The 25,846-nt window shown below is 44.4% G+C and overlaps 1 protein-coding gene across 1 annotated transcript in view; it reads right to left on the bottom strand.

Annotated features, from left to right (window-relative positions):
- Window positions 1-25,846, bottom strand: part of TGFBR2 (transforming growth factor beta receptor 2) — a 111,205-nt gene that overhangs the window by 33,867 nt on the left and 51,492 nt on the right. Inside the window, exons 2-4 of the mRNA XM_073678030.1 lie at window positions 20,709-20,865; window positions 13,491-13,681; window positions 10,510-10,590 (exon numbers count right to left, since the gene is read on the bottom strand). Of these exons, the coding sequence (XP_073534131.1) occupies window positions 10,510-10,590; window positions 13,491-13,681; window positions 20,709-20,865 (429 nt within the window). The remainder of the gene's footprint in view (window positions 1-10,509; window positions 10,591-13,490; window positions 13,682-20,708; window positions 20,866-25,846) is intronic.

Here is a 25,846-nt window from a genome sequence, read left to right as displayed (position 1 = left end):
TCATTCACTAAATGAACCAAATGTTTGAATGACAAATTGGGATACATTTTTACAGTTTAAAAACGTGGTTCTGTGTGGAAGATTTTAAAGCAGTCAGTGACGCATAAGGCTGGCAATGATGGGCATTGTGGGCAATAGTAGCGGGTATCACGCCTCATTCCTCTCTTAGTACATACACGACATCTTTTCTGGGGGTTCCTTCTTGTTTCCGTTGCTGGAATAAGTGCAATAAAATGTCGCTCAGTGAGTCTTTTCACATCCTCAGATTCTAATGGATGAGCGGGGCTAACACTTTGAAAGACAAGATTTTCAATTACCTTTTCTTGATAATCAAGAAAAGGATCTGAATTTCCTGCTTTTTTGTACAACACAAAAGAATTGTATGTGGCCACCTGAAACAAATAAATAACCAACTTTTTATACCAGGTATAGGACTTTCTTGATACCTGGTATGGCTGTAGAACCTGGTCTGCAAGGTCCACACCCCCCATGTGTTTGTTGTAGTCAATGACTGACACAGGTTTTTGCTTCGGAGTGGTGAATCCTAGTTCTACAGTGGCCCTTGTGGCATCTGTGTGGATCGAGCTGAGGACAAAAATATCCCTCTTATCCCTATATTTCAGGGCAAGCAGCTCTCCGTTGCGTACAGCCCCTGACTGCCCCTTTTGAAACTTTTGGTTGACCAATGGTTGTGGAAACCCCTGACGGTTTTTACGGATGGTCCCACAAGCCCCGATGTTGTGTTCAACCAGACTTTTAAATAGGGGTATGCTGGTGTAATAATTGTCCACATATAGATTGTAGCCTTTTTGAAAAAATGGACTTATCAGCTCCCAAACAATTTTTCCAGATGTCCCCAGATAAGTAGGGCATCCTGGTGGGTTTAGTTGGCTATCTTTCCCCTCATATATGCGAAAAGCGGATGTGTATCCGGTTGAACTTTCGCACATTTTATAGATCTTTATTCCAAACCTTGCCCTTTTAGATGGGATAAATTGCTTGAGGTGCAGTCTTCCTTTGAATTTTACAAGGGACTCGTCTATAGAAATATTTTGTGTTGGGGTGTAGAGGCTTAAGAATTTTTCTGACAAATTTTCAATGATGGGTCTAATTTTATATAACCTGTCATGTTCTGGGGCATTTCTGGGCAGGCATTGACTATTGTCGTTAAAATGCCAAAACCGCATGAGCATTTCATAACGGGTCCTAGGCAGAATGACTGAAAACATAGGGGTGGCTTGAACAGGGTGGTTGGACCAGTAGGATCGAATGCTCGGTTTTTTAACAAGCCCCATGGCAAATGTAAGTCCTAAAAATTTTTTTATTTCCGGGACATTAGTTGGTGTCCATAAATTTGCCCTAGCATAGTAAGATCGGGGATTCTGGCTTATGAATTGGGACACGTATAAATTTGTTTGCACGACAATATGCTCTAGCAAGCTGTCTGTAAAAAACAAATTAAAAAAATGAATTGGTCCAAAATCTTCCACCTCCACATTTATACCAGGAATGGCGTTGAAATCAGGGCTGAATGGAGCAGCCGAATCTGAAGCCTCCCATCTGGGAAATGCTAGATCATGTGGCAACGCCCCTTGTACACTGGCGTGCGCCAATTCACTAGTAGCAGGGACAGCGCTTGTACTGGGCAGTGTTCCCTGATTTGGAGACGTTTCTCCAGTAGCGCTATTTGCCCCTATTGCTGTACTGGTCCTTGGGCTTGAGGATGGAACAGAATCACTGCTCATTTCTGGGCTCTCAGTGTCGCCGCTACTAAAGCCCTCAAAATCCATATCTCCATCTGAGATTGCGCTGTCATCAGTGTCAGAACACAGCAGGGCATATACCTCCTCTGCGGTATAAGTCTGACGGGCCATTTTATTTTTATATTTTTTGACTGGACTTAACGGACCGGACTGACCGGACTGATCTGACTGATCTGACAGGACTGACTTACTGACAGATCTGACAGGACTGACAGATCTGACAGGACTGACTGACTGACAGATCTGACAGGACTGACTGACTGACAGATCTGACAGGACTGACTGACTGACAGATCTGACAGGACTGACTGACTGACAGATCTGACAGGACTGACTGACTGACAGATCTGACAGGACTGACTGACTGACAGATCTGACAGGACTGACTGACTGACAGATCTGACAGGACTGACTGACTGACAGATCTGACAGGACTGACTGACTGACAGATCTGACAGGACTGACTGACTGACAGATCTGACAGGACTGACTGACTGACAGATCTGACAGGACTGACTGACTGACAGATCTGACAGGACTGACTGACTGACAGATCTGACAGGACTGACTGACTGACAGATCTGACAGGACTGACTGACTGACAGATCTGACAGGACTGACTGACTGACAGATCTGACAGGACTGACTGACTGACAGACTGACAGATCTGACAGGACTGACTGACTGACAGATCTGACAGGACTGACTGACTGACAGATCTGACAGGACTGACTGACTGACAGATCTGACAGGACTGACTGACTGACAGATCTGACAGGACTGACTGACTGACAGATCTGACAGGACTGACTGACAGATCTGACAGGACTGACTGACAGATCTGACAGGACTGACTGACAGATCTGACAGGACTGACTGACAGATCTGACAGGACTGACTGACAGATCTGACAGGACTGACAGATCTGACAGGACTGACTGACAGATCTGACAGGACTGACAGATCTGACAGGACTGACTGACAGATCTGACAGGACTGACAGATCTGACAGGACTGACAGGACTGACAGATCTGACAGGACTGACAGATCTGACAGGACTGACAGATCTGACTGGACTGACAGATCTGACTGGACTGATCTGACAGGACTGACTAACCCTAACTCTTACTTTCTTTTTTCTTTTTATTTTTTTTACTTTCACAGTGGCAAGGCTGACAGCTCTTGTCACACTGTTTCTCCTCTGCTCTCTCACTGAGATCGGAGGAGAAACTGCATTTATCAGGCAGATCGCCCGGGAAAGTTTGTTGCTAAAACAAACTTCCCTGGTGATCTCTCTGATTGGCTGGTGTGACGCTGACATCATCGAGACCTGATTGGCTCAGGTCTCGATGATGTCAGCGTCACACCAGCCAATCAGAGAGATGTCAGAGGTCACAGCACCGGGATCCCCGCGGCTGACAGGTATGTGGGGGGTCCCGATCGCCGACCACCGGCTGTCCCTATCTTTTAAATGCCGCGATCGCTATGGATCACGGCATCTAGAAGATTGGATCAGGTCCCCATGATGCCACATGTCAGAGCTATCGCTCTGAACCGGTACCGCAGCGCTAGCAGGACCCTGGGGGTCCTGAGCGCTGCGGGACCACCCACCGTTTTTAAACGTCGGCGCTGCACAGAGCCCAGGCAGCGCCGACGTTTATGTACAGTGGGCGGTCCTGAACCGGTTAAGGTACCCGGTAGCCTCCATTTTAATGCTCAAATGGTTCCTTCATTTTTTAGTAGCCTCTTTCGTAAAATGACGGCCAGTTTTTCAGACTACCCGATACACAGTGTGCTTTAGTTGCCAGAGACACAAGCCCCTTATCTGGGTTGATGCATCTGTAGCACCCCGAGGGCTCGGCTGCTACAGGGGTATTGCACCTCCACCCAGAAGTGTGATATTCCACTCCCGGGTAAGGATGGAGCGTGGACCAGGACTCGTTAGGCTGCATGCACCACACACACCCCATTTCCGAGGGACAGCTCAAAGGTGCTCCCACAGAAGTGCAGGCACGACAGCATCTGTCCCTGGCTGGAGTGGGGAGGGGGGAGGAAAACCCAGTGGTGTAGGAGCAGATAGGGGTGGGTCTCTGGGCATAGGTAGGAGCCCATTGGTTGCTAGTCACCTGGGCTCGGGTGCTAGAGGGAGGTATAAAAGGTGGGCACCATCTTAGAGTAGTCAGTTCAGTTCAGTTCAGTCCGGAGAGGGAGTTCAGTCTGAGGAGGAGTGACAAGGAGCAGAGCTGCTGCATGGGCTCTGCTCCCCAGGCAGGCCTTGTCAGGAGGCCGGGGCCTGAGAGAGAGCGAGAGAGAGAGAGAGAGAGAGAGAGAGAGAGAGAGAGAAGGAACAGAAAGGAAAGTAAGAAAGGAACAAGAACATCAAGAAAGGCCCAGAGACACGAGGACAGAGGGAACCCCAAAGGCCCAGGAGATTACGGGTGAAGGGTTGGCAGAGCAGGGTACCGGGACCCAAATTGGTGGAGGCAACAGATTCCTCAGCCAAAGACCAGAGATTGTGACCACATCTTGGTGCGACCCCTCACTACATCCACCAGGAAAGCATACCATATAGGGTCAGGGAAACCGGAAATAGGTTTCGCCAATAGAAGGCCCGAGGAAGCTGGACAAAGGTGGGTCACTGGTGAGGACGGCCAGAGAAGGGAAGAGAAGGGAGCCCTGTGCCACGCTCTGGAATTGCCTGGGAGTTGGTCGAGTCCCCTGCCTGGTGGACGCAGCACGGCTTGGGCAGTCATCGCCTGCAGGATTGACACGAATAACAACTGTGAGTAAAGCATTGGAAACTGCAACCCCACGTCTCTGTGTTTCATCGCCGCACCAGCACCATCAGTACTGAGACGCTCACCCCATCACTCCCATCATCCATACTAGCTGCCCAGAGGCAATACTTGGCTGCGCTTACAACATCAGCCTCAGCGGTCTGCAGCGCAGCGGCGGTCCCCACTGACCGCAATCCATGGGTGGCGTAGTCGGACATTTGTTATTACACTAAGACTGCCACTGGTTTGACCACCCTGAGCCACGGACCGGGTCGCCGCCGCACTGAGACTACCACCCCCAGCATCCCACCAGAGGCCCGGTTCCGGGTTCCCCACGCGGCCCAGGGGGCGAGTCAACTTTGGCGTAGTCGGCAGGATTTCGTGCCCGCAACCACCGGGTACTGCGTGCCTGAAGAAGACTTTTGTACTTACCTGTGGCGAAGTTTCCCGCCGTCCGGAATCGTTTCCCGCCATCGGATGCCATCTTGGACCGTTTCCCGCCATCTTCATCTGTTTTTCCCGCCCTGGCAGAGCGGACGCCATTATGTGCGCACCAAAAGACAGCAGGAAGCCGCCTCCCATCGTGGGCCAGGTCCCAGAGTGGCGCCAAAGAAGGGGCCTGCCCCCCGCAACTATGAGTGCAGCAGTGGAAATGTCCATCAACGTGGGGGGCTGCCCCTAAGGGTGATTGTCAGCAGATGCCCCCAAGACCACCCCCCATGGGGGCGGATAGGAAAGAAAACTGTGGGGCCGGGCGCAGCCTGGATCAGTCTGGACCTGCTGCACCCGAAGAAGGAGGGAGCAGCGAACCTCACCAGCACCCTGGCCCGCAGCCTGCTGCAAGCTGAGCCACCCTGCAGCCTGACAGAGTTGCTGGCCCAGCTGCCTAGAGACCCGGACTGCACACGAGCTGCGCTAGAGGACCTAAACCAGAGGATGGTCCGGGCGCAGCGAGATGTGTTTGCCGGGTGGAAGGAGGAGTTGGCCCGGCAGCACGAAAACAGCCAGCGGAGGACCCCGCAAGGACCGAGCAGCGCGCCTGTCGCTGAGCGCAGTGAAGAAGGACCGGCGGTGGCAGACGACGCCGCGGAGGAAGCCACGGAGGCCGAGGCAGGTAACAGGGACGTCATCGCCCCAAGCCCTGAGATCACCAACCTGCCCCCACCCTCCGTTGCGGGACCCGAAGCCCCGGGGACCGTACCTGACACCACGCCTCCACCGCCGCCAGCTAGGCCTCAGGCAGCAAGCATCGCTGACACGCCCCGCCCCGCGCTGTGCCCTCTGAACCCGGGCGCCGTAAAGCAGGAGACGTCACAGGCCGGGACGCAGGGCCTAGTACACCCGGGCATCGCTGCCCCATCAGTGCACCCTACCGTGACTGTGCCATCCCCGGGCGCGACCATCAGATGACCACCGGCCGGGTCGCAAGGCCGAGTGCCCCCGGGCGCTGCTCCCCAAAGGGGGGCCCGTGCCATACCACCCCTGGGCGCGGATCTCTTCACCCAGAACACGGGCCCGGATGGGATGCCCCTGGTGTGGCCGGCCGAACTGACCAGCGGTCAGCCCTGGAGAGTTACACCCCCGCGTGAGCCTCTAATACCGGCTCCGGAGCCCGCGGAAGTCGCCCAGCCCGCACTACAGGAAGCCCAGCGCGAATGGGACCCCACCGGCGAAGATCTAATGGGGTTCCCCCAAAGGAACACGGGCGGACGCAGCCCGTCGCCTGGATCCCTGCCGTCAGCAGCTGGCCACCTTTGAAAGGGAGCGACGGCAGAGGCGCATCAGGGAGGAGCGACTCCAAGCCCGGAGCGCGGAGCAGAAGAGGAGGGCCCGTCAGGACTCCCAAGCCATAAGCGGTCCCCAAGCCACCGGGACCGTAGTAAAGTTCCAGCTGGAGCACGGCTGGGGCTTCATAAGAGACCCGGAGGCTGACACCGACGTCTTTGTCACTAGAAGGGATGTTGAAAGCCACTTGCCAGAGGGACATCACGGCCGTGACCTGTACCCCGGTGACGTGGTCACTTACACCCGGCACAAGGGCGCAAAGGGACTGTACGCCCTCCATGTCCACCGTCTAACGGAGGAGGAACTGCGGTACCGCCCAAACATGGACTACCCTGAGGGCCCGGACGGGTCTGAAGATTACGAGGAAGGAGCATCAGGAGGACACCGTTACTGAATAAACGGTAAAATGAACTGTATATAGTTACCGTCGGGGTATAGAAACTGTTGCTGAGTGGAGTGTGGTCCCCGTTGGGACTAGTGTGGAACTGTTAAAGGACTGTTACCTGTGTGCCCCTAATCCCTAACCAGGATGAGGACTGTGAGCAGCCATTCCCCTATCCCCACTGGCAGAGGACTGAGAGCGGCCATCCTTGTAAATAGTTGCGCTTCTTAAAGCGCCCCCTACTGGTTTTATACAAAAACTGCAACGTCTACCTCAAGATTAACTGGACTGTTGCACCTTTACCTGGTCGCAAGTTGCACAGCGGCCAGAACTCAAGAATATGTTTTGAATGTGTTTCACCTGAAAATGCTTTAATGTGAAAAGTTTAATATGCTGCTAGAACAGTAATTCAAAAGTTCTATATATTGTTTCATAAAAGAGTTCCGGTGGCATTAGCCAGGTATTTTATAATGTTTTATGCCAGTAACGTTCCAAGAAAAGAGTACCTCCCATAAAGGGATGAGTTTTTGGTTAATGTCTTATATGCGAGTGCACTTTAAAAATTTGTATGTTTTAGATTGTTTTGCTCTTTTCCAGCCCGAGGACGTGCTGTGATTTACCAGGGGGGAATGTAGCACCCCGAGGGCTCGGCTGCTACAGGGGTATTGCACATCCACCCAGAGGTGTGATATTCCACTCCCGGCTAAGGATGGAGCGTGGACCAGGACTCGTTAGGCTGCATGCACCACACACACCCCATTTCCGAGGGACCGCTCAAAGGTGCTCCCACAGAAGTGCAGGCACGACAGCATCTGTCCCTGGCTGGAGTGGGGAGGGGGGAGGAAAACCCAGTGGTGTAGGAGCAGATAGGGGTGGGTCTCTGGGCATAGGTAGGAGCCCATTGGTTGCTAGTCACCTGGGCTCGGGTGCTAGAGGGAGGTATAAAAGGTGGGCACCATCTTAGAGTAGTCAGTTCAGTTCAGTTCAGTCCGGAGAGGGAGTTCAGTCTGAGGAGGAGTGACAAGGAGCAGAGCTGCTGCATGGGCTCTGCTCCCCAGGCAGGCCTTGTCAGGAGGCCGGGGCCTGAGAGAGAGAGAGAGAAGGAACAGAAAGGAAAGTAAGAAAGGAACAAGAACATCAAGAAAGGCCCAGAGACACGAGGACAGAGGGAACCCCAAAGGCCCAGGAGATTACGGGTGAAGGGTTGGCAGAGCAGGGTACCGGGACCCAAATTGGCGGAGGCAACAGATTCCTCAGCCAAAGACCGGAGGTTGTGACCACATTTAGGTGCGACCCCTCACTACATCCACCACGAAAGCATACCATATAGGGTCAGGGAAACCGGAAATAGGTTTCGCCAATAGAAGGCCCGAGGAAGCTGGACAAAGGTGGGTCACTGGTGAGGACGGCCAGAGAAGGGAAGAGAAGGGAGCCCTGTGCCACGCTCTGGAATAGCCTGGGAGTTGGTCGAGTCCCCTGCCTGGTGGACGCAGCACGGCTTGGGCAGTCATCGCCTGCAGGATTGACACGAATAACAACTGTGTAAAGCATTGGAAACTGCAACCCCACGTCTCTGTGTTTCATCGCCGCACCAGCACCATCAGTACTGGGACGCTCACCCCATCACTCCCATCATCCATACTAGCTGCCCTGAGGCAATACTTCTCCCGTGGGGAGTTATCCCATACTTGGCTGCGCTTACAACATCAGCCTCAGCGGTCTGCAGCGCAGCGGTGGTCCCCACTGACCGCAATCCACGGGTGGCGTAGTCGGACATTTGTTATTACACTAAGACTGCCACTGGTTTGACCACCCTGAGCCACGGACCGGGTCGCCGCCACACTGAGACTACCACCCCCAGCATCCCACCAGAGGCCCGGTTCCGGGTTCCTCACGCGGCCCAGGGGGCGAGTCACATCCAGGAGCATGGGAAGTGGCTCAGGTTATACTACGCACATTGTGGTAGTCTGAGACCCTCCCTGTGTAAATTAGCTGGATCTAGTCAACAGCAGGGAAAAGTGACGCAGACAGTAAAAAGACACTTTGCTTTAGGGTGGCCTGAGAAGATTGCAGTCTTTTTACAAAATTAAAGAGACACTGGAAATCTTAAAGATTAAATTATTATCCCAGTTCTATTGTTAACAAAATAGACACTTTAAAAGGCAGGTTATGAAAACATTTTTCTTTAAAGGGGAATCTATCACCAAGTTTTTGCTATCAAATCTGAGAGCAGCAAAAGGTAGAGACAGATCTTGATTCCAGCTATATATCACTTACTTGGCTGCTTACTGTATTTTATTTTTTTTTTTAAATCATCGTGCAAGAGATGATCATTAATGGACTACTTGGCATAGTCCAACCATGCTCCCACCACGGATCAGCATCTTTCTGCTTATGCACAATGTACACAACAAGCTGTCAATCAGTGGAGGGACAGGCTTATATCATAGCTAATACAATGTGGGAGATGGGGCAGTACAGCAGAGGTGACTGTGTTATGAAAGGAGGAGAGCTGATAGAGGGGTCATAACTTGACACTGCTAAATTAAGCTGCACTGCCAATCCATACTGATTCATGGAAGAGGTTAGACAAGGAGATCAGGGCGTGTTCTTCTTTCCTTTGAATACTGATGCTTGCTTATGATTGGACAATCTCATACAGGGGGAAGAAGTACACACCCTCAATTAAAACTATCTGATAATTTTTGTTAAAGGGGTTTTCCCATGAACAAAAGTTCATTTTAATCAATAGATCTTGGAATGATAATAAGTTCCACAATTGAAAGTATTTAAATAAAATGTTCCTGTGCTGAGATAAACTTATAAATGTGCTCCTGCTGTGTACTGTGTAATGCCTGTGTCTGACCGTGCAGGGACATGGTCTGATCATACCACAGCTCCTGGGCAGGGGAGGAAGCAAACTAGTCTACAGACATTTCAGCATGGGATTCTTTCTTTGAAGAAAAACATTGTTTAACAACAGGCAGTGAAATTTTTTACCTCACAAAAATAATCAGCTGTGATCCCCTGCAGTAATGTCAGTATACTCTTTGCTTCCCCCCCCCTTGCCCAGGAGCTGTGGTATGATCAGACCATGTTCCTGTACAGTCAGACACAGCCATTACACAGTACACAGCAGGGACACATTTATAAGATTATCTCAGCACAGGAACATTTTATTTAAACACATCCAATTGTGAAAGTTATTGTTATTCCAAGATTTATTGATTAAAATGAACTTTCGTTCGTGGGAAAACCCCTTTAAGTCCAAGTGTATGTTAACTTACTAAGGGCCAAATACTTTGATTGCTAATATCTCTGCAACAGAGAGGCAAAATAAAAAAGTGTATTCCACTCTGCAGCCACTATCACATTGTGTGTCAAGTTCAACATAAAAATTTGGTGAAGGGTCCTCTTGAAGCTGGCAATCATAGATGAAAGCTTTCAACTGAACAGCCCAATTCTTCACTTCCTCTTCATCTGTCAGTAAAGAGTTGGGAGCGATCCATAGGTTTAGTCTAATGTAAAGTACATGGGGGCCTTAAGAAACTATGAACTTCCATTGTGGGATGAAATACATTTCAGCTACCATAAAGCACACACATCCAAATACAATGTAGGATAAATATTGTGCTTTTAAAATCACGACTAATTTTTTACTTAAAAAAAAACAAAACATTTCTCTACTACAGACTAATGAAACTAAAATTAGGTACAATGACTTTAAGTTAAGTTTTATATACAGATATATATATGGCAGTGTCCGTATACAAAGTAAAGAAGAATAAAGGGTTGACTTACTTTCAGGTAGTTTTGACTTTTCTGGTGGTACTCCATTGTTTTTTCTTCTTTTATGACCTGGTGTGACTTTGTGATTATCTTCTGAAAATAAGAACACCATGGTTAAAACTGATCACACACAGTTGTACCTTAATGTGCTACAAAATAACCCCTAAATTTAGCCGGCAAAAAACAAGCCCTGATGCAACTCAATCAGCAGAAAAAAGTAATGGGTTTCAGAATAAGGAAACACACATTTAATTTTAATATATTTAAATATTTATTTTCTTTTTTGTTTTATCATAAATCAGTAAAAAAAAAAAAAGTATAAAATTTATATCACCGTCATGATATTGACGCACAGTAAAAAGTTAACATGTCACTTGTAAAACATAGTGAAAAAAAAAAGCTTGATTAAAGGGAGGCATAAAAGATATAGCTCAAGTAGAAAGGAGCCTCGTTAAAGGGAATCTGTCAATAGGTTCTCGCTACTCCATCTGTGAGCAGCATGATATAGGGTTAGCAATTCGGATTCCAGCGATGTATCACTTACTGGGCTTCTTGCTGCAGTTTTGATAAAATCTCTGTTTTATCTACTGAAGATCTAGCAGATCTCTGAATGCTGAGCGCTGTATAACCCCGCCCACGCCACTGATTGGCAGATTTATGTGTACATTGTCTATAGGCAGAAAGATGCCAATCAGTGGTGGGGGCGTGGTTATACTACATGGCAGCAGGTTTACTAGTCCTCTTGTGATAATCTTATAAAACAAATAAAGCAGTGATTTTATGAAAACTTTACCAAGCAGCCCAGTAAGCAACACATCACTGGAATCAGAGTCTCTGTCTCTACAGCAAGCTCCTCTCAGATTAGCTCTCAAAAATCTGGTGACTGATTTCCTTTAAAGGGGTTGTCTGGTCCCAAAGTATTGGTGACCTACAGGTCATCAATATCCGATAGGTGGGGGTCCAACACCTGGCACCCCCACCGATCAGATGATATAAGCTCCAGTGGTGGGTGGATGTAAATACAATGGATGGAGATGCAATGCTACACATTGAGTTTCGGGTTGTGACTCCTGACAGGTGCTGCAGAACAGAGCCTATTCAATTGAATAGAAACTGTTTTCTTAACCAAGTTCAGTTCTGCAGAACCCGACACATTGAATGGAGTCACTGAGGTTATAACAGCTATTCCTTGATCTGAAATTTTTGATAATTTTTTTTAAAGAATAGATCATTAATATCTTGCGCCCAGACACCGCATTTAATACTGTAATGCAAGCCTTAAAATGCAGTAGAAAAGGAGTTACATAGCAATGAGTGTTCACTATGGGCTTTATATTGATGCATTAACGTGTTTTCTATTAGATTATTATTGCTGTGTTAGATACAATACTCAGCATAAATGAGTACACCCCAACAGATTTATCAGAAAACCTTTAGTTTCCTTTCAGAATCAACATTTTCTATGGGATACCATACTACAAAATACTCCCACAAATGTGGGTGAATGATTGCAAATTGTTATTTTCCACACCCAAAATAGTAAATTTTCCTAACAAATTCCTTCAAGACCATATTGCAACTATGAGAACACCCCAATGAAAGTCTTAGGAGCAAAGAAAGTTTAGACCACAAAATTCTAATCAATAAAAATTAAAGCACAGGTAAGCCTAATCTTTCATTAAACAGGCACGTGGCGGCGCTCATAGTAGATCAGCAATGACAACCACAGAGGTCTCATGCAGACCCTGGGCTGTCATGCCAATTCATCAACACCCCACGATCATGTGACCGGGGTGCTGATGGGCGGAGCTAGTGACGTGCTTCTGGCGCGGGCCTGTATAGCATGTTAACAGCATTGGGTGGATTGAAATTCGACTAGTGGCTGTTAGGGGCACATGACAGCTGATCAGATCAGCTGCCATGTGCCTGAAAACATGCGGGCTCAGCGCCGGAGCCCGCATGGAATGCAGGGACGCAACCTATGATGTACCTATCAGCAAGGCTGTGGAGTCGGTAGACTCAGACAACGACGACTCAGACGACTCCTCCTCAATTTCCATGACACCAACTCCAACTCAGACTCCATGACTCAGACTCCCTCATACATGGCTCATGTTTAAAGTTATAAATTTACTGTAGCACAGATTCATCTCAGCTAAAAGTCTAGACCCTTAGATCAGGAATAGGACAGACATTGATAGGACATTTCATAACTTTCCCAAATTCTTATGAAAAAATATTCCCCACAAACTGCACTGAACTACTGTACCCAGTTTATTATATATTTGAGGAGTTGGAGTCGGTCCATTTTATACCGACTCCACCAAAATGGACACCGACTCCGACACCACAGCCCTGCCTATCAGTCACAGGTCGTGAAGGGGTTAAAACATGACTTACCAAAATGAGGCAACCAAGCCCCACAGTTTCAAATACGCGATAAAAACGCATGTAAAAAAAAAAACGTAAAAAATGTAAATAACCTACTTTACTTAATAGGTGGAGAAGTGCTACAACATTAAAAAAACACCAAGTTCATTTTGGGAATGTAGCTTTAGGTTATGTTCACAGGTTGCGTTTTTACACTCATTTTTACAACATAAAAAGCACAGATTTTTCCTGTCACAGCAATATTGAGATTCCTGAAGTCTCATGCACATGTAACTTATTTTTCCCTTGCAGATTTGTAGCAGTTTCCAATCTGCAGCATCTCATTTCTTTCAGCATTTTTCACCCATTCTAATGAATAGGAAAAACATGCATAAATAAAAGAATTAAAACACAAGTTGTTGTTTTTTACATACCCAGAACTAACGCATGCATTTATCTCTACTCTAATCACTTGCTTGAGTATAAGTGAGCATAAGCAATACTAACTATACTCAATGAGAAAAAGTGTCCATTCGTAGGCAAAAAAAAAAAGACACATTTTTCGAAGCTTGGACTTCCGTGGACTATGTCGGAGTTACTTTTTTTCATACATATCAACTTACTTTTGTCAAACGTAAACTGTTGGTTACAGAGATCTTCATTACAAGCGCAGATATACAGAGCTTCTCCATGTGTCTTTTTTCTTTTCATGTGACATGTTGAGGAGTTGTAATCAGTTAACCTGTGTCCATATAGTGGTAACCGGGGATCGTGACACAGTGTTTCCACAGTTGCCGAGGAACCATGACTTCTCCTTTAAAAAAACAACAAAAACAAAACAATTTGATTTGTCAGTTGTAAAGTAATAGCAATAGTCTAATCAACAAGAACCCCCTAATGTAATGGTTGAATGACTGTTAGTGGCAACTCATGATATATAATTAAAGGGGTTTTCCCATGAACAAAAGTTGATTTTAATCAATAAATCTTGGAATAATAATAAGTTCCACAATTGGATGTGATTAAATAAAATGTTCCTGTGCTGAGATAATCTTATAAATGTGCCCCTGCTGTGTACTGTGTAATGGCTGTGTCTGACCATACAGGAACATGGTCGGATCATACCACAGCTCCTGAGCAGGGGGGGGGAGCAAAAGAGTATACAGAAAGGACAGCAGGGGATCACAGCTGATTCTTTTCGTAATGATAAAATATTTCCCTGCCTGGTTTTAAACAATGTTTTACTTCAAAGAAAGATTCAGCTGTGATCCCCTGATGTAATGTCTGTATACTCCTTTGCTTCCCTCCCCTACTAAAGAGATGTGGTATGATCAGACCATGTTCCTGCATGGTCAGACACAGCCATTACACAGTACACAGCAGGGGCACATTTATAAGATTATCTCAGCACAGGAACATTTTATTTAAATACATTCAATTGTGGAAATAATTATTATTCAAAGATCTATTGATTACAATGTACTTTTGTTCTTGAGAAAACCTTTTTAATGCTAGAGACATGATAGGACAGTCCCAACTGGGAACACATTGCTGCGGTGGGATGGTTTTTATGCTTTTTAGATCAAAATAGTGTTAACTAAGTACCCCATGTTATTTATGTGTACTATTACTATTTACTTACTATAGGAGAAACTGCAAGTGTAAATGGAGCAACCATAAACCACCAGAGAGTATAAAATAGTAGAACTTTACTGAGAAAAAATAAAAACACATATATACACAGAAGAAATAATTGAGGTTTATATAGAATGAGGAAACATGGAAAATGTGCAGGAAGAGACATGGTAATGTAAGGAATATGGGAGCAATGTTCATAACGGGCTACGGAGAAATATCAAAGAGATGCATATAGTAAAACATCCTAATCATTAACAGCCGATCAAAGCAACCCAACCATGGTCAAATCCACAATAAAGTGTGATGTGGAAACCTATATGCAAAGTTTTAGGAGAAGCTCAAGAGGCTTCACACGTTTGCCAGTTTTGATCAAATCAGGGAGTCGATCGATTGGAGACAAGAGAACACACAATCAATTCTGTGTCCCAGACTCGTCTGAGTCTCAGATGCCTGGTCACAAGTTTTTATTACAAACCAAATCTGGTAATCCAGGAAGACCAATTATATCACTAGTGGGCACCCTTACTGAGCAAGTTTCTGGATGCGTAGAGGGTGTTCTTAAACCCCTGGTAAAGAATACACCCAGTTACATTCAGGGCACGACGGACCTACTGAATAAACTAGCAGCAATAGGTCCTCTACCAGAAGGAACCATCCTGGTCACCATGGTTGTGGAATCTTTGTATTCTAATATCCTACACCAGGATGGATTAAATGCCTGCAAAATCTTCATAGAAAATACAGGAATTGATGAAGATTCCGTAGTGAAACTGACAAAATTCATCCTCACCCAAAATTACTTTGAATTTGATAACAATATACACTGCTCAAAAAAATAAAGGGAACACTTAAACAACAGAATATAACTCCAAATAAATCAAACTTCTGTGAAATCAACGGTCCACTTAGGAAGCAACACTGATTGACAATCAATTTCACATACTGTTGTGCAAATGCAATAGACAATAGATGGAAATTATTGGCAATTATCAAGACACCCTCAATAAAGGAGTGGTTCTGCAGGTGGGGACCACAGACCACATCTCAGTACCAATGCTTTCTGTCTGATGTTTTGGTCACTTTTGAATGTTGGTTGTGCTTTCACACTCGTGGTAGCATGAGAAGGACCCTACAACCCACAGAAGTTGCTCAGGTAGTGCAGCTCATCCAGGATGGCACATTAATGCGAGCTGTGGCAAGAAGGTTTGCTGTGTCTGTCAGAAAAGTGTCCAGAGGCTGGAGGCGCTACCAGGAGACAGGCGAGTACACCAGGAGAAGTGGAGGGGGCCGTAGGAGGGCAACAACCCAGCAGCAGGACCGCTACCTCCGCCTTTGTGCAAGGAGGAACAGGAGGAGCACTGCCAGAGCCCTGCAAAATGACCTGCAGCAGGCCACAAATGTGCATGTGTCTGCACAAACGGTTAGAAACTGACTCCATGAGGGTGGTATGAGGGCCCGACGTCCACAGATGGGGGTTGTGCTCACAGCCGAACAAAGTGCAGGACGCTTGGCATTTGCCACAGAACATCAGGATTGGCAAAGTCGCCACTGGCACCCTGTTCTCTTCACAGATGAAAGCAGGTTCACACTGAGCACATGTGACAGACGTGACAGAGTCTGGAGACGCCGTGGAGAGCGATCTGTTGCCTGCCACATCCTTCAGCATGACCGGTTTGGCAGTGGGTCAGTAATGGTATGGGGTGGCATTTCTTTGGAGGGCTGCACACCCCTCCATGTGCTCGCCAGAAGTAGCCTGACTGCCATTGGGTACCGAGATGAGATCCTCAGACCCCTTGTGAGACCATATTCTGGTGTGGTTGGCCCTGGGTTCCTCCTAATGCAGGACAATGCCAGACCTCATGTGGTTGGAGTGTGTCAGCAGTTCCTGCAAGATGAAGGCATTGAAGCTATGGACTGGCCAGCCTGTTCCCCAGACTTGAATCCAATTGAGCACATCTGGGACATCATGTCTCGCTCCATCCACCAACGTCACGTTGCACGACAGACTGTCCAGGAGTTGGCGGATGCTTTAGTCCAGGTCTGAGAGGAGATCCCACAGGAGGCCATCCGCAACCTCATCAGGAGCATGCCCAGGCATTGTAGGGAGGTCATACAGGCACGTGGAGGCCACACACACAATACGGAGCCTCATTTTGACTTGTTTTAATGACATTACATCAAAGTTGGATCAGCCTGTAGTGTGTTTTTCCACTTTAATTTTGGGGGTGACTCAAAATCCAGGCCTCCATTGGTTAATAACTTTGATTTCCATTGATGATTTTTGTGTGGTTTTGTTGTCAGCACATTCAACTTTGCACAGAACAAAGTATCCAATGAGAATATTTCATTCATTCAGATCTAAGATGTGTTATTTGAGTGTTCCCTTTATTTTTTTGAGTAGTGTATATCTACAGGAGACTGGTACAGCGATGGGAAGTAAAATGGCTCCACAGTACGCAAATCTTTTCATGGTCAAGCTTGAAAATGGACTTTTTGTCCTTATATCACATCAGGCCTGTGGCCTACTATCGTTTCATTGACGATATCTTAATCATCTGGACGAAGTCTGAGCAACAGCTGAAGACGTTCTATGAACACTTTAATCAATTTCATCCCACCATCAACTTAACACTCAACTACTCCTGTACTGAAATTAACTTTTTGGACACCATCATCAAGCTACAGAACAATGAAAGAGACATCCTTGTACCGGAAGCCAATCGACCGTCCAACATATCTTAAATGGGACAGTTTCCATCCGAAACACATAAAAAAACCTCTACTGTCCACAGCCAAACCATCAGATACAATCGGATATGTTCCAACCCTATTGATAGAGACAGACACCATGATGGCCTCAGAAAAACCTTTTTGAATCAGGGCTACCATCCAAGAACAATTGAGAACCAGATTACAAGAGCCACCAGAATATCAAGGAATCATCTCCCACATTATAAAACTGAACAAGAAAGCAATCGGGTACCTTTTGTAGTCACCTAAAATCCAAATCTAGAGGCGCTAAGGAGAGCTGCATGGAAACTACAACCTTTACTACAAAAAGATGCCCAAATACAATCCATATTTTGTGTTTCAGGCAGCCCCCAAGTCTAAGAAGCATCATTGTCAGAAGCTCCCTGTCATCTCCACCAGCTACAGGTACCTTAACTTGTAACCAGAAAAAAAAAATGTAAAACCTGTCCGTTTATAATGACCACAGACAAGATGAAGATACAAAACTCACATCAAGACTACAAGATCCCAGGTACTTTCAGCTGTATCACATCTAATGTAGTGTACTTAATTATATGTACCAAATGTCCAGCTGGGTGTCTGTAGGTAGGGGAGACGGGGCAAAAACCTGTAGCCAAGCATTTTTGTTCCCCTGATCACAGCATCAAAGACATGAAATTAATGGTATTAAAAGGTGACTTCAAATCTCAGGGAGAAAGGATAGTCTCCCAATATAAACTAATGGTGACCTTTGACACCTTCAGAGCAGGAATGAATGTGTCGCATGGATTTATGTCATTCTACATCAACTAAGGAATGTGCCCATCAGACTTTTTGGGACATCACAACATTGCACCAAAAAATCAAACTTTCACAGTCCTTATCTATGAAGTGAACTGCTAAAATATTTACAGCCAGAAATGTTTATCTCTCCAATAGTAATAGCTCAGCTTTTCATCACCTGTCTCATCTATTGCATTAATTCTGTGCCCTAGTGTGTATAAATATGTGACTTCATATTTTTGGTTATACTAGCCTGATGAAGAGAACTGAGTAGTCTCGAAAGCTTGCAATCTGTTACCATCTTTTCAGTTACCATTAAGAGGTATGAACCGCTGAGGACTCTCAAATTCTATATTATATACAGTACAGACCAAACGTTTGGACACACCTTCTCATTTAAAGATTTTTCTGTATTTTCATGACGTTGAAAATTGTACATTCACACTGAAGGCATCAAAACCATGGATTAACACATGTGGAATTATATACTTAACAAAAAAAGTGTGAAACAACTGAAAATATGTCTTATATTCTAGGTTCTTCAAAGTAGCCACCTTTTACTTTGATGACTGCTTTGCACACTCTTGGCATTCTCTTGATGAGCTTCAAGAGGTAGTCACCGGAAATGGTTTTCACTTCACAGGTGTGCCCTGTCAGGTTTAATAAGTGGGATTTCTTGCCTTATAAATGGGGTTGGGACCATCAGTTGTGTTGTGCAGAAGTCAGCTGGATACACAGCTAATAATCCTACTGAATAGACTGTTAGAATTTGTATTATGGCAAGAAAAAGCAGCTAAGTAAAGAAAAAAAAGTGGCCATCATTACTTTAAGAAATGAAGGTCAGTCAGTCCGAAAAATTGGGCAAACTTTGAATGTGTCCCCAAGTGCAGTTGCAAAAACCATCAAGCGCTACAAAGAAACTGGCTCACATGAAGACCGCCCCAGGAAAGGAAGACCAAGAGTCACCTCTGCTTCTGAGGATAAGTTCATTCGAGTCACTAGCCTCAGAAATCGCAGGTTAACAGCAGCTCAGATTAGAGACCAGGTCAATGCCACACAGAGTTCTAGCAGCAGACACATCTCTACAACAACTGTTAAGAGGAGACTTTGTGCAGCAGGCCTTCATGGTGAAATAGCTGCTAGGAAACCACTGCTAAGGACAGCAACAAGCAGAAGAGACTTGTTTGGGCTAAAGAACACAAGGAATGGACATTAAACCAGTGGAAATCTGAGCTTTGGTCTGATGAGTCCAAATTTGAGATCTTTGGTTCCAACCATGTCTTTGTGCGACGCAGAAAAGGTGAACGGATGGACTCTACATGCCTGGTTCCCACCGTGAAGCATGGAGGAGGAGGTGTGATGGTGTGGGGGTGCTTTGCTGGTGACACTCTTGGGGATTTATTCAAAATTGAAGGCATACTGAACCAGCATGGCTACCAGAGCATCTTGCAGCGGCATGCTATTCCATCCGGTTTGTGTTTAGTTGGACCATCATTTATTTTTCAACAGGACAATGACCCCAAACACACCTCCAGGCTGTGTAAGGGCTATTTGACCAAGAGGGAGAGTGATGGGGTGCTATGCCAGATGACCTGGCCTCCACAGTCACCAGACCTGAACCCAATCGAGATGGTTTGGGGTGAGCTGGACCGCAGAGTGAAGGCAAAAGGGCCAACAAGTGCTAAGCATCTCTGGGAACTCCTTCAAGATTGTTGGAAGACCATATCCGGTGACTACCTCTTGAAGCTCACCAAGAGAATGCCAAGAGTGTGCAAAGCAGTCATCAAAGCAAAAGGTGGCTACTTTGAAGAACCTAGAATATAAGACATATTTTCAGTTGTTTCACACTTTTTTGTTAAGTATATAATGCCACATGTGTTAATTAATAGTTTTGATGCCTTCAGTGTGAATGTACAATTTTCAAAGTCATGAAAATACATAAAAATCTTTAAATGAGAAGGTGTGTCCAAACTTTTGGTCTGTACTGTATATATAGATTGAAAAAAAGACCTAGGTCCATCTAGTTCAAACTTTCTTTGTCAATTGTACATTTTGTCACTAAATTATCTATAACCCACAATGTTATGTGTACTGAGGAAATCGCCCAGACCTTTTTTTTTTTATTTTCCTGTATTACAAACCACAAAGAGAAGTAAAGTAGGAGTGGCTTACATTACATTACATTACATTACCTAAAAAGAGAGATAAGTTGAGAAAAACAAGGTCGTAGATCATGTCATCCTTAGGAGGCTGGTTATAGCTAGTTTTACTCCACTTTCAGAACAAAGGAAGGCTTTAATACATCTCACCCTGTTATTTAAGAATAACACTTATAAAGCTAATATTGAAATACAAAATTATCAAGGATATATGAATTGTCTAAATAATAAAGCAAAGTATAAATATTTACCATAACAAGTGCAATATGCAGTATATAAAGGACTATTGCTTACCACAGTAATCCAAAGCCATGGACAAATCTCTCCCTACAGCCCCTGACGCGCGTTTCGCATACCTGCTTTATCGAAAGGATAGGGTATATGCTCATTTTGTTTTTATTCTTGGGTTTTGTCATGGTATATAATATATATTCACTAACTGCTTCTTCCATGTGCACTGATAATATGTTACAGGCTCATAATTCACATCAACAATCCAAATTTGTTTGCATGTTCACAATAAATACTTACCACAAGGTGACACAAACTTCCTTTGCGTATTCACAATAGGCGTCTAAGTTACAGCTCGTTTCGCAAGTTCCTTTGCTTTCTGTGCAGGTAGCATTTTGAACATCACAAAACGCACAGATCATATGGGAAGGCAGGTTCGGCATGAAACTTGCATCATCTGTAGAAAAAAAGATAGAAAGCGAATAAACATTTCAATACGTCTTTGAATAGGTTGTTGATATACAGTATTTCTCACTGTCTGTGATAAAAAGAGTTAAAGAGCTAAATATCTGTACTGCCCTCATTGAAAGCCGCCTAGAATTAAAAAGCCTCTATAACAGGAATGGCTCTCACCCCTATCTTTTTGGACAGTAAGCTGAATCACAGTAATGCAAACAGGAGCACAATCAAAGGTTTAGCTTACACTTAGGCTATGTGCCCACGATGCAGAAATGCTGCATATTTTTTCCGCTTCTCCCTGGCAGGAAACACGCATGCGGATTTTACATGCGTTTTTCCCGCCAGGTAGAAGAGTTTGTCAAGCGTTTTTGCATGCATTTCTGCATGCAGATTATCAAGCGCTTTTCCAAGCGATTTTAGCATCACTTGGAAAAGTGCTTGACAACTTGGTCACACTATATAAATCCATGCAACCGGCATGGATTTATATAGTGTGACCAAGTAATAGTTAAAAAAAAAAAGAATAAGAATGGTGAAAAATAAAAAATAAAGATTATACTCACCTTCCGATGGCCCGCGGTCTCCTTCTCCACTGCGTCTGGTCTCCCCGGTGTCTGGCGGTGGTGTGAAGGACCTGCGATGAGGTCACTGAGTCATGTGACAGGTCACGTGACCGCCGACGTCAGCGGTCGCGTGACCTGTCACATGACTCAATGACGTCATGTCAGGTCCTCACACCACTGCGAGCCGCCCAACACACCGCACGCATCGCTGAGGAGGCCGGGGGCCATCGGAAGGTAAGCATAATCTTTATTTTTTATTTTAAATTCTTTTTTTTTACAGTTTCTATGGTACCCAGGTCTGGATGAGAGTTTCCTCTTCTCCAGGCCTGGGTACCATCCGCACATTGAATCGCTTCATATCCGCATGTGCACATGTAGTGATGCGGATATCAAGCGTTTCAATGCAAGTCAATGGCGGCAATTATGCTGCGTGTCCACAAAATTAATGGACATGCTGCGTACTTTTCCGCAATGATAATCCGCAGTGGAAATTTCCGCAGCAGTGCACAGCACATGTGGATTATCATTGGGGACCATGGGGCACAAATTACCAAGCGTTTAAGCATTTTCGCTGCTGAAATTCTGTGGCAAAAACGCTTGAAAAACGCATAGTGGGCACACTGCCTTACTCTTACCAACTTTTCATCATGTCTATTTAGGAGGAAAATGATAAGGAAATGCCTAAATTTTAGGCCATGGCCCCTTGTTTCCACTGTCTCTGGATATGCATTTGGATGCTACCAAAATCTCCGAAAACCTGCATTCTAGCAGATTTGGGGAAGCTTTGATAGAGCCCTGGAGATTTGCCAAATTTCCTACTTGTCCAGGTGCTCTCCCCTGTTTTACAAGTGCTCCCTAGATGTTCTGAGTTGGAAGATAGTGGAGGTATGCATCGGTTTATGGAGCTGGTGTACCAGTTGCTGGGTGCTAGGGAAGTTTAAAAAAAACACTTCACTTTGCCCAAAGTATTTCGGTACATAGCTAGAACAAAAACTTAAAAGAGATATTACCATCTCCAAGATCGTATCCCAATATGTATTAGGTGAAATAATAATGATATTAGCAAATACCTCCAATTAGAAATGTAGTATAATTCTCCTGATAAGCTATGTTTCTTACCCCATGTGCAGGGCATTGTAGTAGCTTTAGGTATCCATTGTTAAGAGCACTAACAACTAACAAATTGTTACTATATGAGTGGTCGTGCCCTTCAATACCCAAACTACTGCAATGCCCTACACATGGGGTAAGCGACATAGCGAATTTAAAGAACTATACTAAATTTCTATTTAAAGGTATTTGTTAATATTATTATTATTACAAAAGTACCTATAAATGACCGAAAAAAGTAAATGGCAACTCCTTAATAGAATCTAATAATACAAAGATCAAAATAGGAGTGGCAACGCCAAGATAAAATATTAAATCTTTATTAGTTGATAAAACAATAAAAAAACAGAGAACATCGTACAGAAACGAGGACCATACAGAATATCCTACAATCAATTGCCAATTATATTATAAATACATGCCTTATTCAATCCACCACTATATGTATAATGGTAATCTACGGATATGACTTTTAAAGTGCAAAGTGTAGAAAAAAATAATAATCAGATGTGGTTCTAAATTCTCTTATTCAACCCACTTAGTTGTGGAAAAGGTGATATAGCAGTATGCATATGGCAACATAATATCTCCATCCCCATCTTCCTGTAGAATGTAAACCCGCAAGGTCCTCTTCGCTCTGTACCTGTCTATCATTGTTATATTGTTAACTATAAGGCTATGTTCACACATCTTGTTTTATTCAGAGGTTTTTTTATGCAAATTTGCAGCTGCGTTTTACAGTACCAACAAAGTCTAAGATTCCAGAAATCTCATGCACACATCTTGTTTTTTTTTTTTTTTGTTCAGGTTTTTGTGCTTTGCATGTTTTTTTTGCAAAATAGAGCATGTCACTTCTTTCAGCGTTTTTTCACCCATTGTAAGTAATGGGTGATGAAAAAAAACGCAACCAAAAACGAGGGGGTCAGGTTTTTCAGCGTTTTTGTGCCAAAACCAGAATGAGATTTTTTTTTTTTTCCACTGAACTTTATCTACATGCATAAAGAGACAAAAAGGACAGTGAAAAAAACGCAGCAAAAAAATCAAGAAAAATCCTGAACAATTTCTTGCAGCAGAAAAAAAAAGCAATGTGTGAACATAGCCTAAGTGATATCTGTATTTATAGCTCTGGAGGTAAAAAAGTGTAATTACACAGAGTATATATCTATATGTGTAACAGTGGACCAAGTCCTACCAAAGGTAGGATATAAGCTAGGATGACTTATAATGCACAGAAACGGTACAACATTATAATATGAACGTGGACATTGTCCCACTATAAATTAACTCAACATCTCAACATATGAGGTTTTCAAAAGTTTATATACAACTTGCTTGTAAATAGATACACAAAGGTTAAAATGCAAATTGCAAAACAAGGCACAAATTAGATAAATGATATAGCAACCTGCATGGACCTGGATGTACCCCTTTAAATCTTTGCCTTATTGAATTAAAGCGCAACTTCTGTAATAATGAATGTTATGGAGCCGTGTTGTGTGAGAACAGAAAGCTACCACTATTGTTAGAAAAAACTCTCTCGTATCACCTGTTGAAAGTCTTCTGACCATAAAGTAGATTGTATAAGTTACATCTAGAGTGAAGGAATTAAGTATTTGATCCCTTGCTGTTTTTGTAAGTTTGCCCACTGAAAAAGACATGAACAGTCTATAATTTTAAGGGTAGGTTAATTTTAACATTGAGAGATAGAATATCAAAAAAAAAACAAAAACACAAGAAAATCCCATTGTATAAATAAGATACATTTTTTTACATTTTGCAGTGAGAAATAAGTATTTGATCCCCTACAAACCATTATGAGTTCTGGCTCCTACAGACTAGTTAGACTTGTTTGATTCCTCTTGCAAAAAACATTTAATACTTGGTGGCAAAACCCTTGTTGGCAAGCACAGCAGTCAGATGTTTTTTTATAGTTGATGATGAGGGTTGCGCACATGTCAGGAGGAATTTTGGTCCTCTCCTCTTTGCAGATCATCTCTAAATCATTCAGATTTTGAGGATGCCGCTTGGCAACTCTGAGCTTCAACTCCCTCCATAAGTTTTCTATGAGATTAAGGTCTGGAGACTGGCTAGGCCACTACATAACCTTAATGTGCTTCTTTTTGAGCCACTCATTTGTTGCCTTGGCTGTATGTTTTGGGTCATTGTCTTGCTAGAAGACCCAGCCACGACCCATTTTTAATGTCCTGGTGGAGGGAAGGAGGTTGTCACTCAGGATTTTACGGTACATGGCTCCATCTATTCTTTCATTGATGCGGTGAAGTAGTCCTGTGCCCTTAGCAGACAAACACCCCAAAAACATAATGTTTCCACCTCCATGTTTGACAGTGGGGACGGTGTTCTTTGGGTCATAGGCATCATTTCTTTTCCTCCAAACACGGCGAGTTGAGTTAATGCCAAAGAGCTCAATTTTTGTGTCATCTGACCACAGCATCTTCTCCCAATAACTCACAGAATCATCCAGGTGTTCATTGGCAAACTTCAGACGGGCCTGCACATGTGCCTTCTTGAGCAGGGGGACCTCGCAGGCACTGCAGGATTTTAAACCTTTAAGGCGTAATGCGTTACCAATGGTTTACTTGGTGACTGTGGTCCCAGCTGTCTTGAGATCATTAACAAGTTCCCCCCATGTAGTTTTAGGCTGATCTCTCTCATCTTCCTCATGATCAAGGATACCCCACGAGGTGAGATTTTGCATGGTGTCCCAGATCGATGTCGATTGAGTCATTTTGTATTTCTTCCATTTTCTTACTATTGCACCAACAGTTGTCTCCTTCTCATCCAGCATTTTACTTATGGTTTTGTAGCCCATTCCAGCTTTGTGCAGGTCTATGATCTTGTCCCTGACATCTTTAGAAAGCTCTTTGGTCTTGCCCATGTTGTAGAGGTTAGAATCTGAATGATTAATTGAGTCTGTGGACAGGAGTCTTTTATACAGGTGACTATGTAAGACAGCTGTCTTTAATGCAGGTAACGAGTTGATTAGGAGCGTCTAACTGGTCTGAAGGAGAACTCATAATGGTTTGTAGAGGGATCAAATACTTATTTCTCACTGAAAAATGCAAATAAATGTATCTAATTTATACAATGTGATTTTCTTGATTTTTTTGGGGGGGATATTCTATCTCTCAATGTTAAAATTAACCTACCCTTAAAATTATAGACTGTTCAGGTCTTTGTCAGTGGACAAACTTACAAAAACCGAAAGGGATCAAATAGCTACTTCCTTCACTTCCTTCACGGTGTGCAATAGGCCATATTGGTCACCCATCTTTTTTAAAATCCTAA

The sequence above is a fragment of the Phyllobates terribilis genome, unplaced genomic scaffold (assembly GCF_046119375.1).
Source record: "Phyllobates terribilis strain yellow unplaced genomic scaffold, ASM4611937v1 Scaffold_4__5_contigs__length_816908805, whole genome shotgun sequence".
Lineage (NCBI taxonomy): Eukaryota > Metazoa > Chordata > Amphibia > Anura > Dendrobatidae > Phyllobates > Phyllobates terribilis.
The sequence above is the reverse complement of the archived record's forward strand: the minus strand, read 5'-3'. Positions and strand labels throughout refer to the sequence as shown.